The sequence below is a fragment of the Aplidium turbinatum genome, chromosome 3, assembly GCF_918807975.1.
Source record: "Aplidium turbinatum chromosome 3, kaAplTurb1.1, whole genome shotgun sequence".
NCBI classification, from domain to species: domain Eukaryota; kingdom Metazoa; phylum Chordata; class Ascidiacea; order Aplousobranchia; family Polyclinidae; genus Aplidium; species Aplidium turbinatum.
The window spans coordinates 9,096,208-9,116,815 of record NC_137474.1 but is presented as its reverse complement, the minus strand read 5'-3'; the positions used below and the strand labels follow the sequence as shown (position 1 = coordinate 9,116,815).

General features: G+C 34.8%; 2 protein-coding genes across 2 annotated transcripts; both read left to right on the top strand.

Moving 5' to 3' along the window:
• Window positions 1-211: 211 nt before the first annotated feature.
• On the top strand, window positions 212-1,367 carry LOC145766521 (uncharacterized). The gene is made up of 2 exons (XM_082578247.1): window positions 212-304; window positions 1,016-1,367. The coding sequence occupies exons 1-2, from the start codon at window positions 285-287 to the stop codon at window positions 1,365-1,367; spliced, it is 372 nt and encodes a 123-aa protein (XP_082434373.1). The 5' UTR covers window positions 212-284.
• An 8,980-nt stretch (window positions 1,368-10,347) lies between these two features.
• LOC145766241 (lethal(3)malignant brain tumor-like protein 4) lies at window positions 10,348-15,965 on the top strand. Its single transcript, XM_082577912.1, has 5 exons — window positions 10,348-10,441; window positions 10,823-10,990; window positions 11,098-11,295; window positions 11,619-11,712; window positions 13,134-15,965. The coding sequence occupies exons 1-5, from the start codon at window positions 10,379-10,381 to the stop codon at window positions 15,251-15,253; spliced, it is 2,643 nt and encodes an 880-aa protein (XP_082434038.1). The 5' UTR covers window positions 10,348-10,378; the 3' UTR covers window positions 15,254-15,965.
• The last annotated feature ends 4,643 nt before the right edge of the window (window positions 15,966-20,608 follow it).

Below are 20,608 nucleotides of genomic sequence, written 5' to 3'. Positions count from 1 at the left end.
GTTGAATTGTAGCAGACTAAGCAGAGTGGACTACGTCAATTTGGAGAGAAACTTTCACGAGTCCAATTGTTTAACCCATATAAGACAAACGTTGCGTTTTCGCAACAGACAAGTAGGTCGCGCTTTTTTCTATTTATAGGTCGATCTGCTTGAGATTTTGCTGTCAGTCCAGTTTCATTAGTTAGTTTAGTGCTACGAGAGTCAGAAACAAGTTAGCTTATCTGTTTATTAGCTTTACTGAAGTTTTAACATAGTTTTGAATTTCGACATTTTTTTGGAATGCGATGGCTGCAAGAAATATTAGGTAAGTTGCATTTTTATATGAGGAATTTACAATTTTTTTTAGTGTGTATCTTAATTTAATGTATTAGGTATTGCTTGGTTCACTTATATAAAATCTAGCTGTATTCTAAGTAGAAGTGTTTTCGTGTTCAAAATGCGTGGCAATTTTTGTTGCGTTTTCGCAACGTTTGTCATCACAGATGCGCTGAACGATTCGTTTTCGCAACGTTTGTCATACCGTGAGCTTTCGATGTGCGACCGCTCTGCATTTTATTATGGATTGATTGCTGTTGATAATGAAATATGCTAATCTGTAAATAAAGTTTTCTTTACAAACTATAATCTGACCCAACTCAATCCATCTGCTATCTGTCTTTGAATGTTTTATAACATATTACATTAGTTTCGTACATAATTACAGTATAACGAAAACCTCATGCAAAAATATTTAACCGCTATACAAGTTAGAATTCATTTGTCAATTAAAAATTATATATTAATTATTAAAATTCTACAATGTGCTTCAAAGATCTGTTGAAGGTTTTCAAGTAATACCCCACAAGCCCGACTTATCTTCCATATCATAACAATTTTTCCGTGTTACAGGAAATCTTTTGTGCTAACTGTTGGCCTAATTTAGTGATTGCTGTCGAAAGCAAATTACATTGTTGTTCTACTTTTCTAATTCTAGTTTTCCCACACGTGTGGAGAATTATTTTGTCTCCATTGTTAGGAAAAAGAGATTGGATGAAGAGTTGGAAGAACTTGAAAGATACTCTGACAAAGAAAGTTCTAAAGAAGAAAATGATGATAACATCACTGTCGTTCAAATGTCTGAAGAAATTAGAGTGTTTATCGCTCCACCGGATAATGGAAATATCACTGATGAAGATTCAGGTGACGAAGGAAATGTGCAGCTGGGCCATTTACCGCGTGATCAGCTTACGGCTGAAGCTATAGTGGCAAGGTCCCGCCCCTTCAGTCTCACAATACAGGATAAATATTCGAGGCAAAAAATGGTACTTTTCAATCCTCTCCTACATGTTGAATGTATGTGTGAACAACGCTTGGCTGTTTGCGAGTGAAGGTGGTTACAGCCAAGACATGCTGACCTTTACCAGATCACTGGTACAAATCTGGCTTAAAAAATGTGGAGTCCCTCTTCAAAAAAACAGGAAGACAACGGTCGCTAACAAACGCGATCAATGCAGAGAAGGCGGTTTGATCAAATTGCTCATGATATCGTTCCAAGTGAACCCAAAAGCTGCCGAAGATGCAGACAATGCCAGAGCCAAACAGTATACGTCTGCAAGAAATGCGATGTTCATTTACATTTGAAATGCTCTCAACATTACCACTAACAGTGAATACGTTTTTACGAGTGAGTACATGATAATGCAACCGTTTTTCCAGCAATAAATTTTGCAAACTGCCAAGCTGACTTAGTGTACTAAATATTACAATATTTCAGAAAAAACACTGCAGACAGATCATAAACTGATATGCATACAACTAAACGGATGAAGATAATAGCTAGGAAGATCAAGAGATTAGACAGACATAGCCTACATATATGTTTTAAGTCTGTACGAATCAATTGCGACAACAGCAATAGTATGCGTGGTGACAAACGATGCGTTTTCGCAACATCCACTGCCGGCGGGATGACAAACGATGCGTTTTCGCAACGTTCGATTTTTGCAAATATTTCAATAAATCAACAAAATTTAAATTTTTTTTTGGCAATTATCATCCCTTTACACACTATTAAAGATGATATGTGACTTTCACGAATTTTTAAGCATCTTTATTTTTCATGTCTTATATGGGTTAAGTTCCTCTTGGTGTAACATTAGACCCACTTATTCTTGGTTATCTTTTATAAACAAGCAGAACCAACCAAAAAAATTTGCGTCATAGCAAAAGAAATGTTTTAATATTTAGTCTGTTTCAAACTGTTGTAGTCTTACTGACATATATACAAAAGACAGAAAAAGTTATATAACAATTTGAACTAACTCACTGGCCCAAAAGGAAGCAGGCCTAATAATAATGTTATGGTTTTATTTACTGTCGCTCTACAACAGTAAAGGTGTTTTAGCGACAGGGCTCATTTTTAACTTTGCATCAGGTTTACGATGCAATCATATTATCACCCGGCTTGTTCTCATTGCGTTATTCAAGAAAGAACACAATCGGTACTGTTTCTAAAGTCTTTGGTATGACCCGACTTGGAATCGATTTCAGATCTACCAGCACTTCAGCTGAAGGTGATAACGACTCGGCCACTGAACTGGTCCAAAATGAGGTAAGCCGTCACGGTATGATGAAACTAAGGTGAAGAGTACAAAGCGCTGATTTGATTGGAACACCGCACGAATAATCAAAACTGACGTGTGTATCCTGTACACGAGAATATTACGTTATCTAACGTAGCATTAAAACACGGACAAACCTACTTACGATGTACGGATTGCGTGCTCATTGGAGCTTCATTTATGCAAGAAAAAAGCATCAGTAGTTGTGACATTGACTAAAGATTAGAAAGGCTGGTTCCTGGTAACTATTGGCCGTGGAAAAAATAATTCCAGACATGTCTGCATGTCTGCTGACAAATCAATGTAGAAAACATTGTTTGGCTAAACGAGTTGAGGTTATTCATCAACAACCAACAAATTGTGTCAGCAAGGCTAGCTTCTAACAAACTAGACTTGAAAGCTACTGAACTTGCTTTGTACGACGTTCAGTAAACCGAAAAGAAAACAGCAAGTTTAAGTACCATGCATATTGATTAAATGATTACCCTGCCAGACGAAACTTTGTACGTATACGTCACTAAGCAAGGGGATATTAACAGCAATACAAATTGGAAATACAATTACTATTTGTAAAATAATTTCAATGAGTGTTTAACACAAAAAGGAAACTTAACATAGCGTAATGTAATAATATCGTAATAGAATTTTTCAAGAGATTAAACTTCGCAGAAACAATATAAACTTGCAAAAAAATTTGTCTGATCAGTAAAATTATATTCTATCATACTATCAGTAACGGAAGAGAAAAAAATGTCAAGCATTTGTTCAACAATAGATAATACCACGCATCAGTCGTTGTGCTCACAATCTCACTCTGTAGCTTGAAGTTAACGTGGAGGTTTATATACCGCAGGCAAATACTTGGTTGAATGTAGTTAGAAACAATTCGGTACTGTACTTTGTCCGTCATTGCTGGATAAAGTGACTGATAAAAAATTATTTCTCTCATTTGTTAAGCCGCTTAGCTTGAAAATGCTTTGGACGCCGAATCAGACAAAGAGTTGAGACGCATGAAAAAAATTCATTTAACTATGACTTACATTCAATATCAGCCTGAAAAAAGTAATTCTTAAATTCTGAACAAATATACGAAAAAAATTGTCTTTCCTCAACACGAAACAACTCTGTTGCTATAAGTCTGGATAAGCAATAAAATTAGAAATTAGGGATTAATTTAATCTTATTTGTTCAGCTGCTGAAATAAATTTTGACACGATGCTCAGGAATCAGCTGTGCAGTGTTGTTATTAGATAAGATTAATAAAATGTATGATTAGTAAATATATATTAGACTCAGAGTAAGCTTGGGTACCAATTGAATGTTTTATATTGGATTCAAATTGAATAAGCTTGACCTTTATTGAATTGAGCCTGACCTTTTCAAAATTGATTTTTTTGACGACAGCAAATTATAAATTGTCTTGTTCGCTTCTTAAACGGAATACCTAATTTTTCTGAATTAAATAGCCCAATGCATTTTTTTAGATAAAAAATTATCATTTTTACATTTATTCAACATCGGTATAAGCCTAATCTTCCTATACTGGATACATTTGTTTTTTAAAATATTATGTATATAACAACTAAATATTTTGTTGTTGACATTATAGATTTTAGCGATTGTAATATTGCGACATTTATTAACAAAAGTAGAGTTATGATAATATAAACAATTTATTTTTACGTAAATCAAACCACTCAACAACCTAATATATGTTTTCCATCCTGACATAACATCTTAAAAAAACTATTTTTGCATTTCCAAAACAATTTCGATGATAATAAGCTATCAGGCTAACAAGTAATTTTGTTACAACAGCATCGACAGCCGGTTGCAGAATAGCATCAATAAAAATTCTTTGTTGTTTGTAGCCTACCAAGCTAACCAATAATTACAAAATTCTTTGGCAATCATCGGTTAGCTCTCCCAGGTCTTTTGCATTGTCTTCAATTTGTGATTAAATTTTTTCCATGAATATTTGAGTAGGTCTTTTGTTTTCACATAATGAAAAGATATTTTTGATACTAACACTATGTCTCACTAACAATGACAATGAATGAAATTATTTATAGTACCATAGAAAAAATAGTATGCGAAATAAAGACAAAAGCTTTTAATTTTAAAATTGCATTGTAACCTAATTGTTAGAGTACTGGTAAACCTATGACATTCCAAGACAAAATCTTCCTCAGCCTGTTGTAATATTTTCTTGATGTATTGTTAGATACCAAAATGCACTTGAATTTACCGTAAATATATTTCGTTACGTTCTCCAACAAAAGTACCTTTCAATTCGCACTCCATTGGAAGCCAAGTATAGACCTGCAATATAGCCTACCACTGGAAGTTGATCTAACTGGGAAAACAGTAGTGCATTGAGAAAACTATAAACTATATAATTCTTATTTTGAATGGTTATCCTTGTTTTATAAATTTTTGACTTATACTTTGAAAAAAAGCAATCTAATCTAACAGCTTGATCATTGTAGCCTAAACAAACAAATCATTCAAGCTGCGATAAATAAAATGTAGTTTTGCTCTTTTATAGACAAAATCTTACTGTAAAGTGTTTTTAGTGATGATTATGCACCCGATCTGATGGAGACGTTGGTGGTTGTAGCCTTTCAAAGCTCTTTGTCATTTTAACATGCAATTATTTGAAAATATTTTACATTATTATAAAATTAATCATATTGAAACGTTTCGTTTTGATATTTTATTTGTCATTGTTTCAAAATAGCTATATACTTTTGTAAAGCCAAAACCCTAGTAAGTAGTTCGTAGTAACTAACTGCATATGCCATTAGTTTGTATTAACCTTTGAACCTGGACTAATTAAACATGCATTTGATTAGCCCTAGTTATCTGAGTATCGCTTGAAATTATTATCAGAAGTTTTAGCTGAAGTGAAAGCTTACTGCACCACATAGGGACAATCTTGAAGCAAATCATAATTTAAATTGATAGCAATCCAACACACTGTTCTTCATCATCATCATCATCATCGGCCCTGCCTCAATAAGGCAAAAAGGCGTCGTGTCAGTCTCCAAAAAGTGAGTCTCCATAACGATCGATCGTCCATTTCTTATTAAATTTGCAAAATCCCGGCTTGTCCTTGTTGAAAATTTTTTTAAAAATTTTCAAACGTGGATGCCCCGTGCCTCTGACCAAAAAGTCGACCCATCATTACCGAATGCATAATTCCGCACTTGCGGTAGACATGCCCGATAAACGTCATTTACCCTTATTTGACTGTTCTAAGGAGGACGCCAGAGATACACCTAGAGCGTCTTCACACTTCTTTGTTAGTGATCTTATCAATCTAGTTAATTCCCGTCATTCTCCATATGAACCAAATTTCATTTCAATGTTTTTACTATCAAACAAATTTTTCAACTATCGATATTGACAGTTGCGTTCAATTCTGTTGTGTTTTTTGACCATCTACGCAAAGCCAAAGTTTAATCATGCAAAACTTTTTAATGAAGCATGAAGCATTACTGAATAGCTCTGCCTGTTGTGGAATTTAGTTTGTTATTCGTGTTATTTATGATTGTACAGTAGGCCTACCGTTCTCATAAGTCACAACAAAAGAAATAAAAGTTTTTCTGTAGCCTGCTTCACTGTACAGTGCACAGTCGAGAGTAGATTTTTGGCTTCCTATTTTTGTTAATTTATTAACCACGGGGAATTTGTGGTAAAATCGAAACCCGGAACACGAAGTATCAGCTTGTTACAGGGTTAATGGACTTCATCGTGGAGATAAACATGTTCTACATTGGTTAATGTTCTTAAACGTGTAATGATAGCAATAAATTTGTGTTTAGTGATCATTCAGTGAACAAAGTCGGATACGTTGTTTTAATGTTTCTCTTGAATAAATTCGTACTGATTGACATCTGGCATTTACGGTTTCTGCTGTAAATCAAGATTATCAAACAAATAGTCCAAAATTTATGGGCGAAAATTGTAAAACAATAAAGAATTCAAGAAGCAATTCATCAGCAAGTCTTCTGTTTAAAAGGAATTGTAGGCCTACTAACCAAGTTGATGGTGCACTTTGAGGTGAGTTCTATTGGAAAGTCTCACTTGGGCAGGGCTGTTTAAAGTGACGTGTTCCCGGAGCAATGAACGTTGTTCATTCTTGCTTCACTTCAATGATTTTTTATTATTCTGTTATATTTCGAGAGATAAGCAAATTTCTTTTTTTGCAAGTTTGCAGCGAAATGAAACAATTTTTGAAATATTCAAACTTACAAGTATCCAAAACATAAATATTTTAAAATACTTATTTTGTTTACACGTTCTATCTGTTTTTGTTTCAAAAGATCTTCCTGTGTTGCATTCGCAAGAAAACGAAGCGATTTATGAAATAGCTTATTCAGGCTTATGAGCATCCAAAGCAACACTATTTTAAAATATTTCATTTTTGTTGCATAGATAACTTGTTGTTTTCATTTCGTTTTGTTTCTGCTGAGGAAAGTTTCTTTCCAACAACCTTAAGTTCAAACCTGTTTAAGCTTTTAAAGCATTTTCTTGCCGGTTATACTTAAATCCTGAACTAACTGAAAGTTCAACATAAAATGGGTGCAAACAATACTGTTTCAAGAAACAAGAACAAGGCTAAACATTTTAGTTTTTAAATTTATAATGAGAAAATGTGTTTTATTGGTTGACTTTGCATAAATCGGTAGTTACATATTTTCAAAAAAAAATTAATGTTATTAAATATTTCTCCATCCTATTGAGTTCCTTAAATGTTAATGCTTCAATAGCTAACTTCAACAAATTTTAGGCTACAATGTTTAATAAAGACTTTTTGCTTGTGAATTTGCATTGGAATCATATCATTTTGGATGTGTGCGTGTTATTTGCATTTACATAGCATTGAGTGTACATCCATGTATTTCACAAATGTTTTATGATCAGTAGTGAATAATAAAAATAACAAAACAACAATGATAAAAATACAGTAATATATTTTTCTTCAACTAATTGTAAAATACCGTCAATGAAATATCTCCATCATTGGTGATTTTCAGCCAATTTTCTCAGTCTTTCTGGATTGCGTTCAATGAAGGATTGAATAACAAAATACAAACCTTAAGCCGATTTCATAGAATTTATGTTAAGATTTCGTAAATCACTTTGTAATTCTTTTATTATTGTGAATTTAAATACAAAACTTAAACAAGTTATATGGTTTCGTTATTTTCAAACTGACGGTAGGGCCTACTCAATGGCTGAGCGACTGAGTGATTCAGATTTTCAATTTAAGCATTTGCAAAGTAAGGCATAAACAACATAGCTAAATATTACATGATAGAAAACATGCTGAATGTATATAGTTGCAATGTATACTCATGTATTTGTCGATTGTCAATTATTTGTTTTGAAAGAACACATCTCTTGCATAATTGTATAACTACAATTAAATCTAGCTTTTCAGAAAACCTATAAGTCAGTAGGTCTACCTCAAATAACTATTTGTGTTTGGAAGCTACGACAGTTGAAAAACTAGATTGAAAAAAGAAATTTATGGCTATCCAAAATCTATTCATTTATGATAGTAAAGTAAAGTACAACAATCCTTTCCGCAAAGACAGTTTGATCGAATTTCTCGAGCTCATGCTGAACGGTTTACTGAGCGCTCTTTGTTGGTTTCAAGCAAACTCGTTTGTTTCTTTTTTTCTCATGCGTTTGTCATCACGTCCGTTATCTTTTTTGTTTCTTTATTGGCGTGCTTTTGTGATGCGCGTGCTGAATGCGTGTACCTATACAAGCTAAAAGCCAAAAGTAGTGGGTTATTTCGCGCCCATGCCTCTCCAAGCTGGATGTTTGAAGGTTCAGATTCAGAAGTAAGTTCGGAGTTGTTTTAAAGTGCACTCCAATTGCTTCCGAATTGTACTGCTGCAACTGAGTGAAAAAGTTGATTTAAGTAGGCAATTTTCAGTCAGACATTCTGCAAAAGTCATTGATTCAGACAGTGTGTTGTGACTTGTGAGAGCAGACCAGAATTGGAATGTCTCAGGTTTTTACAAGTTACGCAATTGTAGATGGTTTGTGAATTTTGATTATTACGCTAGTTAAAATACGAACTGCTTTTGAAAATTAGATCTTATATTTCAAGCAGCTTTTGTAAAATATTTGATCAATTTAGCATATCTTATATAAAATATACTATTGTCATGGCATAGCCTAATTAAAATATAGGCTAATCTTTTTGTGTGCTAGTCAGTTTTACTTTGGTACTCGTAGTTAGGTAAAGCCTAGGGTAATAGAAAAAACGACGTTGGAATTAAACTTTATGGTAATAATGACTATTTTTTTATTGCCTTGAGCTTGTGCGCAGTTGGTACTTAAGCTCTTTCTGTAACTACAGTTTCTTGTTTATATTATGCTTTTTAATTATGCAGTTCTTTTGTTGTTTTCTCAAGCCAAATTCACAGTCAAAGACTAAACTACAAAAGTTGATTTATTAATCCAGCGAAAACTGTGTGTATGCTTTGTTTCTTTGGCAGCATATAGCTAAACTTAAATTCGCACTCAGTCGTGATTAACTTTTTTAGTGGAAAATCCAACTGGAAAGAATTATTAGCTACCATGGACCAACTAATCTTTCGTAGGTTTACAACACCTCTGTTTGAACAATGCAGCATCTCGACTGATGTTTTCTAAAGGCCTAAGGTTAAATTAAACAATACTCTCAAACTTCTCTGCTAGCAATTGCAGTAGCAATTTGTACCACTGTACTGGGATATTGCTGTGTCGGGTTGCAGGCTACTGCTATTAGCCAGTGAAAATGGAAAGCGATGAAGTATATTTTTGAGCATCGTAACGAACTGACTTACCTTGATTTCACAATGGTGCATTGGCACATTATGTTGCAGAAGAATAGAAAATACTGTTTGGCTGTTTAGTTAAATAATCGACTGTAAAGACAAATATTTCGATTTGTTCCGCATTTTGTTTTGAAGCACAAGTTGCAGGAAAACGCATTTATATGCGGTATGTTGAAAGCTTGTCATTTTTTATTCTTTCTTGATTAATAAAGTTAAAAAAAACGTGTAGGTTACAAACACAAATTTAACAGATGGAAACCACGTGCATGTAGCCTCTATTGTAATGCTATTGCTAACACATAAAAGTACATCAAAGGTGTCAATATTAAACGATTTCTGATTTTATATGGACTTAATATTAGAAAATTGAGAAAGCTTTTGTCTTTTAATTTGAGGACTTTCTTTGCTCCGTCCAATCTTTTTGTAGCTTCTGCTTGAGAAAATCCGTAGTTTGGTGTCAAATAATTCCGAGATTTGAGAGCTGTATTATCGAAGTGCAGTGGTGCATATATTTAATAATTATAAATGTTTTTTAAGCTGCTGTTGCCAATGATGGTAGAGTGTCAAAAGAGTTGTTGTTAAGCAATTCTATTTTCATCCTATGAGGTCTTTTTGATGACATAGAAGTGTTTTTAAAAAATAGTATTTTTTAAAATAGTATTTTTTAACACTTTCACTTTACGTATTTCCTCTTACGCACATCACTTTTGCAAAGGCCTGGCCTACAACGAAAGGTAGCCTACAGGTTTTTCTTAAAATTTACACAAAAACTTCAACAATTTTTTCATATCTTTTTTCAATTTATAACGTCTTGTTAAAACTACTTTCCTAAATAGTTTTATTCGAAATTATACCAACGGTTCTATTGTATACAATCTTTTTTCAGTGATTTATTGGAAGATTTTTTTAAAAAAGATATATGTTTCTAAACTTGTGATGTCTATTGAACAAGTACATTTATCAAATGCATCACCTGCCACAGAACGTTCCAAATTACAGGTCAGTTGCGTTTTAATATTAATGAACTAATTGCAACTTTTTCATTTTTAGAATGCAAATGAATGAATTTCAAGCACCCTTTGTGTTGTTGTAAATTTCCATCTTGTGCAGTGTCACTTTTTATCAAAGACAAGCTTTACTGTTCATTTTTTGTAATTTTTATTTATTGGTGTTTGAACAGGTTTGACAATATTGTTCCATTTTAGATAAATAATGAATAGAAATTTTATTGCAACGCTACAACGATAAATACAATATTACCCACTCAATCTTACATTATTTTGCGAGTGTTTGAAACCAGTTAACACTTCATATTAAGAATTTATATAAAAAAGTAGATAAATCGTTTTTTCAACTCAGAATTTCTGATTATAATTTCAGCAAAACAGTCTTTTGTCATACCTTGATGTTCCTGAAACCAACCTTTCCACGTCAGACGAAACTTTGGGAAGGTTATTTGGAGAGCAGGATAATCTAAACAAGGAAAATCCAAACCTCGGATTAAATTGGGAATTTGGAATCGCTAAACTTCCTGGAAGTCACTTACAAGTAATTTAATTGTCTTTCACTCACAAAGCCACTACCTTTCCTCTTTTGAAAGTGTTTGCTAACAGATGCTCTGAAGTATGATTGTGAAACGCGCTTTTTTATTTTAGTTTCGGATGGAAGAAAATGGAGATGTTGTAGTTGTCCCGGAAGAAGAAAAAGAAGAAGCAAAACCCGTAAAGGATGAACCTATGATTGAAATGAATTCTAACAATAATTCTGCGCTTTCGTTAACTGATAAGCCAATAGCGACAGCTTCTTTATTTGGTGAAAACAAAAGCGATGATTGCGCACAAATTACCGAAAAGGTGGGGCTTTAGATTTGAAAGTTTTACAAAGTAGTTGCATGCAAAGTGTACGTAAATCGTCTTGCCCTGCGATTTTGTAAATTTTCATTCAGCCAACACAGCGCAAGAAAAATGTTCCTGCTGCTTGAAGAAAGTTTTGGGCGATAGTTAAACCATGCTAGTATTCGCAAAATTGAGACATATGCTCTGAAACGTTCCAAATTGTTGTACAAGTTTGATAAAGTGTAACATTTTCTTGTATTTTTACTTATAAGATCACCCTTCTTGGTCGTTTGTAATCTTCTGTTTCTGCCTGTGAAACGTTCCACACTTTGCTTTCCTAGATGCAAGAACGTCAGATCAAGTTCGAACTTAATGAAAGTCCTTCTGAGGAAAATGCAAACCTCAACGGTGCTGTCTTAAATCAAGTTGTAAAAGGTACAGCTTCAAAAGCACATTTTCTGTCAGTCTTTTCAATAGATAAAAAAAAATGATGCTTTAACTTAATGATGGCTTCATCGAGACTGAATTCGAGAAGGTTGGAGTTTCGAGGCGAATCACCTTAGTTTAAGAAAAACCCAATTAACACCTTTACTTGGCAGCATTCGCAGACCAATTCAGGTCCCTGAGTTCTGCTTTAATCGTAGAAATAGCAAAACCAACTAACCTACATCCTTCGATAACTTCTATATAGACGTTTATGGTGTGTGGTCACAAAAGTTGCTTTATTCGCTCTACCAAGCATAAACTACAAAAATGTATTGATAAAACACAGAAAGAGCATTAAAAAACTCTGATATATTATAGATAACTGCGTTTCTTGTTGAAACTTACTTCCTTTCTTTCAAGCAAATTTTTTTTCAACATTTTTAGTAGTGTTTAGTTGCGTTCCAATTTTCAATAGTGTGTAGTCAACTGCGTTTACCAGGCGAATCCGGTAGCATTGCATCGTGGCGACCTTTGTACACAAGCCATGACAACGTGCAGCCTGAAATTTAACTGAACACCGATCTGTTAGTAGTCAAAATCGCTAGTATAAGTTGATAGTTTTAGTATTAGTTAACAGCTTTAGTCTTTGTGTACATTTTGTGCGATTTTAAGTTACTTTCGTGCTATTTTTACTGTTTAAACAACGGACTAGATTTTGGCCCTTGTGCTGAATATCCAGAAAACGTCTGGCAACACTGGCAATTGGGAAAAATTAGTCATTTTTTAAACGTAAAATTAGGAGTGATTTGAGATTCAGTAATCACATTTTAGCAATCTGGATTCTCAAAACTATCATTTCAAAGAGATATAAAGTAAATTTAGCTTAGAGTTCAAAATCGAAATTACATCGGCTTTCAGTCAGGCCTCCAGTTCGCACATTGTCAAGGCCTGTGTACACTGTATAGATCGCTATGCATTGGATTCACTCAAAGAAGCTGTCAAATCTATTTTTTTGTGTTTCTTTAGCACGTTCATATTCTATGTGCATGCATGTCAATTGTCAATAGACATCGCAAAAATAAAATTACCCAAAATTTTAATTGAAAACAAGTTTTGACATTTTACGACGCTTTGCTTCTGTTCCACACACTCATATCGTTCATCAAAGATTCTTTAAAACTCTTTCAAAGATTGTTCTTGCGCCTATTGTTCAGGTTGACATCTTCGATCGATGACACAATTAATTTTAAAATGGTTAATTTGACAACTACACATTTCTAACTTTGTCAATGGTATACCAAGGTTTTATTTTATACTGGTTATGTCACCAATGGACGACATACGCATTTATTGATTGATTATATTTCTAATGGATAGCTTATAAAGCAATGCTTACTTCAATACCTCATTACTTTCTTTTTTTATAATAGGAGAGCCCAAAATGGATATTTACCAGCATGAAGACATTTTGACCTGTGAAATTTGCGGCAAGAAAGGTGTACGCCGTGTCTTTCTGGGTCGGTTTTGCAGCAAGACATGCATAGGAAAGAATGCCAGTAAGCAGAGAAAACTTCGCTGCTTAGAAAGGCAGGCATTGAAAAGAAAGGAACTGCATCGGGAATCATTGCTTAGTGTTGATGGTCCATCATCTACCGAAAGAGAACAGTTAAAAATGAAAATTCGACTACCTTCTCCTGGAATGAAATTGAAGCGAAATGTATATACAGAACACAGCGTGCAATCGCCATATCCCAAAAGACACAGATCGTATGAAAAAAATGTCGAATTGGCAGTGGAATTGCCATCGGCCTTTGATTGGGAAGAGTACCTGGTTTCCACCAAGGCTAAACCAACACCCCCAGAGGCATTAGAAATATTTTCAGATCGGTCTGCGTTTCCGATAGACAACAACTCTTTCAAGCCTACCTATTTTTTGGAAGCTATTGACCCACTGCATCCATATTTGATTTGTCTTACATCGGTGGCTCAAGTTCTGGGAAACCGTTTGAGATTGCATTTTGACGGCTATATGGATTGCTATGACATTTGGGTAAACGCTGATTCTCCCTTAATTTTTCCCTGTGGATTTTGTGAGACACATGGACGAAATTTAACGGTTCCTGCCAATTGTTCTGCATCTAATTTTAACTGGAAAGAATACACGGAAGAAAGAACGACAGAACCGGTACCAGGTAATGTGTTTGCGGAGTTTTCATTTGACAACAAAACAAAATTTGAAGTAGGTAATAAGATTGAAGCAATCGATCGAAAACAGCATGAACTGATCCGAGTAGCAACTATTACTGATATTATTGGAAGCTACGTTCTGGTGCATTTTGATGGTTGGGAGAAAGGGTATGGTTATTGGGCACATGCTGCTTCACCGTTTATTCGGCCTGTAGGGTGGTGTCAGGTAAATGGAAAGTCACTTTCTCCCCCTCTGCATTTCGATTCTTCTGAAGCCTTTCTTTGGGAAAGTTATTTGAAAGAAACTAATTCTGTTGCAGCAACAGCTGATGATTTTGTTTCCGTCAGCCACAGATTTGAAGTCAATGCCAAACTAGAAGTTGTAGATAAACGAAATCCAATTCTAATAAGGGTAGCAACCATTATCGAAGTTACCGATGTGCGGCTCAAAGTTCATTTTGACGGGTGGAGTGATGTTTTTGATGATTGGTACGATATGGATAGCTTGGACATCCATCCTCCGAAGTGGTGTTCACAAACCTCACACCCTCTTCAACCCCCGGTGGACATGAACTCTAGATTCAAAAAGTCTTGCCCAATCAAAGGCTGTGATGGTCTTGGTCACGCAAACTCACCAAGGACTTTAAGATACCACAAAAAGCATCACAGTGAACTAGGTTGCCCATATTCATTCAGTAATTTCGATAAAACCGGAATGTACGATCGTTTTTGTGCTAATTTTGTTGAGAGAAACTCGGCCAACGATTCTTTTCATGTACAACATGGAAGAAAACAACGAAGAGGAGGCAGACGCGGCAAGACTTCAAGATTCAGCTTTTTGACCGGGAAAAGTATTGAAAGAAGACGGGAATATCGTCGCATGTTTTCTTTAAACCTGGAGCAACCAGTGAACAATTTGCAAACGCGACAATCGCGACATGAAATGAGGGAAAGAGAGACACATCGACATCATCCTTACCATGAAAGTAGCCAACAAAATTGCAACGAAAGCGTCCCCAACTCATCTTTAGTTTCTTCTCTTATGGCATTTTCTTCCATGCATCTCTCTCAATGTTGGGACAAAAATGTCAAACTTCTTCCTGGAGTTACCGGCATCAAAGCAAATCACGTATTGGCATGGACCACAGAAAAAGTGGCCTCGTTTGTCGAAAATGTGACCGGAAAATCTGAGTATGGAAAAACATTTGCCAAAGAAGAAATTGATGGCGAAGCGTTGTTGCTTCTAACTCAAAACGACATCACAAAAGTGTTAAAAGTTAAACTTGGTCCAGCTGTTAAAATTTACAACGCAATTTTGTTGTTTAAAGTATTAGAAGATGACGACGAACATTCGCCTGCCTAATTGTTGCAGAAAATTGAAGTCGCAATGACGTATTTGCATTGAATCTTCAAAGCTTGTTTATTTTGATGATGCTGTACGAATTTTTACCTTTTGTTCGTTTTGATTGTTCTTTGTTCTTTATTCGCTTTGTACTGCACACAACGTTAGACGATCTGGGCAAATACAAATTTCTCTAAAATTGCATGTCTGAGACCCATCAACAGCTAGTGTGCAGCGGCATCACCACGAAGAAACAATTGCTTTATAAATCTTGTCATGTTCACAATGCTTATCAACTTGTGCCGCTAACTCCAGACAGAAACCAGAGTTGATCAATTATTACACCATCAAAATTTTTAATTACATTACATTGTTCTGAAATTTTTTAATTACAATTAGGGCCTACTTCCAAATGTAGTTAATGATTTGTTTCAATGCAAAAATTAAATTTTTCAATATTTATATTCAACGGCGATTTTTAACAGTTGATTTTATCAAAGACAGTAGAATTGCATTTGATAAACATTAGGTTGCAAAGTAGAAGTCTCGTTTAAACCTCAACTAGTTGCTCAACCAAAGTAAGCTACGGTACTGATATGGTGCGTACAACTTAGGCTACCAAATATAATTGTAAGTTGGACCAACGGTTTTGTTAATTACAAAAACACAACAAAAAGTCTAAATTACAATTACGTGATAATGTGTAGCCTAAGTTATTAATTACATTACAATTGTAATTGATCTAACTCTGCTCACGATGAAGCAGGCAGACGCCTAATAAAAGTCATAAAACACGTTAGTTTTGTCTTCAATTCTTTTTAAATCTTCAATCTCAATCAAGTAGAAGGCAAAACGGTAAAAGAAGCAAAGGCAGACCAAGAATGATTTGGACAACAAACATCACAAAAATGGACAAAATTAAGTTATGAAAATGCTGTACGAACAGTTCATGGTCGAGAACAATGGCGCATTGTATCCAACCCTCAATACGAGGAGGGAACATAAGGATGATGAGAAGGCAAGATTAACCAATCCGAAGGCAACATTTAAATCTGTTAATTGCAGTCATGCGACTCCTGCATATTAGAAAGTAAAATAATTGAACGTTTCGCAGTCGGTAGCGTGGCCTACAGGGTTAGGGCTTGGGGAACGTTCATTTCGAAGACATGGGTTCAAAGCAAGAATCAACTCTTTGGCTGAGTGCTAGAAGGGTCACTATGACTGATGTCAGCTGGTTCATAGGGAAAATTATTGCATGTTAAAGATAAAGTGTCTACCGGTCAAAACACCCCATCTGCTGCAGCAACCTACATAGCCTAGGTCTACCTATTATAACAAATATGCTACCGGTAAACTGTGTTCATCTTCAGTGCTTTTGAATGATAGCAATCTTGGATGCCGCCAAGTTTTAAATTAAATTGCAGCTGACATTACAAGGTTTAATCAACAAGCTTGTTGTGAAAATAATTTGTGATAATAAATCAAGTATCACATGCAGGGCCGTTGAGAAGATTTTTTGGGCCCTGTACCAATGAGATCCTTGGCGCCCAAATCAAGACGCATCTAAAAAAAGCGCACTATTTCCAAAGAATACGCGATGGTTTCTATTCCCGCGCCCGTAAAATCAATCCGGGTCCAAAAGTACCGTCAGGATCTCCCTGTTAACGCTACTGATTACGTATCATGCGATTCCAAGTAAATCTTTCTGCATTTCGCTGAGCGTTGTGTTCGTGCTAATCGTTTTGATAATGTTTTTTTTGGCACCGAAATGCGTCAACGAGTATAAAGAAAATGAAATATCTTCTGGCAGGGGTCAAATCCATAACAATGCTTGATATGAACGACTCGGTTACATGTCTTGTTATGCAAAGGAATTTATTCTCACACGAGTCAGTTCAATCATAAATACCGGTAGCTAAATATCGATTTCGATTAGCTAGACCAGGGGTGGGGAACCTTTGACAATAACTGGTCACATTGTGACGTACACATTGTTGTTACAACTGGCCTTCTATGACGGATTAACTAGTCATAGAAGGCCATTCGCAATATACCGAGAATGCAGTGCAGAGCCTACTCTTTTTTGAGCTGTTGTTTCGATATATTTGAGTAAAGAGATTTTGACGCCGGCCACATGGAACAGTCTCGAGGGCCGCATTCGGCCCGCGGGACGCAGGTTCCCCACCCCTGAGCTAGATCATCTTCAGTTAAGCAAACAGCACAAAAAATTAAATGATGAAAGTGTGAAGGAATGAAAAACGTTTTACTCTTGCTACGTCAAAGAATTGGTGGAAAAACTAACAATCAAAGGCAAAATAAAAGGAAAATGGCACGAAAGAGTAGGCTATGGTAGGCCTATAGAATTGTACTATTATAAACCTATCCAGGAACACATCAAAAATACAAAAAATATTCAATCAAATAACAAAATCAAGATTTGGAGACACGACAAGATCAGAAAAACTGAATAAAGAATTTGTTTGCAATTACTCCAATAGTAAGTTTTTTTGAATTTAATCAAGAATTGGCAAAGAAAAAGCAATTGAAGAAACTTTGATTCAGGATGGCTGTAAAATAGTTGAAATCGGTAGCCTTTTATGTGAAGAAACTTATTCATCAAAACTTAAAAGAAAAAAGATCAAGACTGGACTGTAATTCTTTGGATGTTGCAACTCTTTTTTTTGTTTAAATTTATCTTTTTTTCCTATAATTTGTAAATCTGTACTTCGGTTAACTCAGGGGCGGGCAACTTCTCCAGTCGGCGGGCCAGATATAGGAAAATGAAGTACTTGGCGGGCCGGATTCATGAATCGCTACACTAATCGCGTATTTATCTACCTAGACAAGGAATAAATCGTATGTAATGGAAACTTGAAATTTAAAGCATAGAGACCAAGAACAGTATTTAATGAATTTATTAACAATTAACGTAGGCTAATGTACTTCAATAGCTGCTGAAGTAAGTAAGACATCTGTGGTCGATTTCGGTAATACTATCATTGCAAAGCAAACATACTGCTTACGTTTCTTGCAGGTATCCCTGGTTTCTTGGCAAAATCCATGGGAAAATATTTATTGTAAATTCATAATTTAATTTTAACTGAAAACAAAGAATCTAAAAGCACAAAAAAACTAAAGAATAACCAGCAGTCACAATTATTTGTATACCGTACGTTCCTCGTTTAATTATTACACTAATTAGTCAAATTTCACTTTGATATATTTTTCCGGCTTGAGGCAAGGCTTGAGACTGAAGGAGATTCATACTTAAGAGACAAAGAAAAATGATGAGGGCCCGTTTATGACGGAACATAACATGCTCGTCACTTGACTAAAAACCGAAAACAAAGAATCAAAGAACTAAAGAATAACTAACAGTCAGTATTATTTTACGTAGTAAGCAAGTAGGCCTAGTGGGGGATTGCGACAGAGTGTGGCCGCGGGCTACATGATCATGTAAAGACCGGAAACTGTCTGCGGGCCGCTCAAAATCCCGTCGCGGGCCGGATCCGGCCCGCGGGCCGTATGTTGCCCCCCCCTGGGTTAACTGGTAGCCTAACTGTGTGTTTAGCAGCAGTGCTGCCAGACCCTTTTTTTTTGAAGAATAAAATCATCAAAAATTTATTTCATTTTTGATGTTTGTAAATGTTTTGAAAAATTAAACTGAAACTGAATAATCAAAATGTATTTAAGAAAAAAAAAGAGTAGTATGTATGCATTTTTCTTATTTAATCGTATCCTTGCTTAATTTTGATTACTTTTTTGTAAATTCTTACAGTCACACTGAGCCGGTTTCCTGTAACTTTTGAATTGCTGGTCTTTTATGAAATCATATTTCATTTTTTTTAAGATGCCTTTGAAGACTCTCAAAGCAAACGTTCAGGAAACTTGTTACCTTTTGAATTTCTTTTTTGTGTAGCCTAATTAAGTTTAAATCGCCCTTGCACTTGCAAGTGTCAATTGTAATTGTAGGACTATTATCACAAAAAACATTTGATTTTTTCTATCTCTCTTCTAGGTTTGGTGGCTGTACAATTTTAAGATAGTGGTAGTTTATCTAGTACTGTTTTATCGATGTATATTTTAAACTTTTGGGTTTTGCCATCTTTCCCTTTTGTTGGTGTCAAATTCGTATATTTACTTTGTCGTTCTGTACATATTTGCGCCAGCAGCAAAAAATAAAATTGATTGATTGGTTAAAAAGACAAAAAGTATAAAATCTGCGCTTTAACTGATAAGGCGTCTATTATAGCTATATAGCCTACTATAGCGACGAAAAGAATTTACTAACTAAAATTGCAAAATGTCAATGTAGATATTATCCTACACGTCCTACAACTGTACATATAAATTCAAATGGTAGAATGGTAAAACAATAATTGTTACGTCGTAGTATTAAGGGCGATTTACATCATAGTAGTAGGGCGATTTTTTGTCACTAAAGTTAAGCTACTTTTTTTGGTTGCACCAATTACCAAAAGAATTGTAGAACCAAAATTTCATGATTGTGGGGTCAACAAGAAGTTATAAAGTTACCAATAGTCACTTTTTGTGTTTTTAGGTTACTTTTCATTTGTTAGGTCACTTTATTTTGCATTCTTTTTTTGTCTAATGCCCTATTTATTTATCTTTCATTTATCTACTCAACTGCAAAGATGAATACATTCTATGTAATGCCAAGACTTTTAATATACTGTATCTTCTACTATGGTACTGCTATTTTGCATTCATCAAATGCTGGCATTTGGTACGGATTTTAGGTTTGCACGAGCCCATGCTTGTTCCTATCGCGTGTATTCTCGAAAACTAGTAAAGTAATTTTTTCGATGAAACAAATTGTGTTAACTGTATTTAGCCATTTGTTTTCCCTGCAACAGCTAAAGTGTTTGATTAATTAACAGAAACTTCCTGCCAGAGAATGTAAAACATTACATATGTATAATTTCAATGTGAAATTTTAATTTGAGCACAAATTGAATCTACTTTAGATGCTTTTTTACGTTGAATTGCTGCTATTTCTTTCGCTGTCTTGTTTTTGTTGAATAAAGTTACTTTTTGGTTACTTTTTCGCAAAATTAAAGTCACATTTTTGAGTTTTTTAGGTTACAAAAAAATCGCTCTAGTCATAAGTAAATGAATAGACTACAACTAAGCAGTCTCCATAAGAGTTGAAAAAGCAGGGGTGACAAAGTTTATTTAACAAAAGGTGTGATCATTTTTTGAATATTAATTTTTGTTTTGATAATTGTTTGCTATTTGTTTTCATGTAGGTCGAGTAAATCGGTGGATGGTTGTTCTGTGAAGGTGACATCGAAGCAATGTTCTAGCTTAGCTCTGGTTTGCAAAATGTCGTTGTGGAATTTGGAGTAGTGTTGT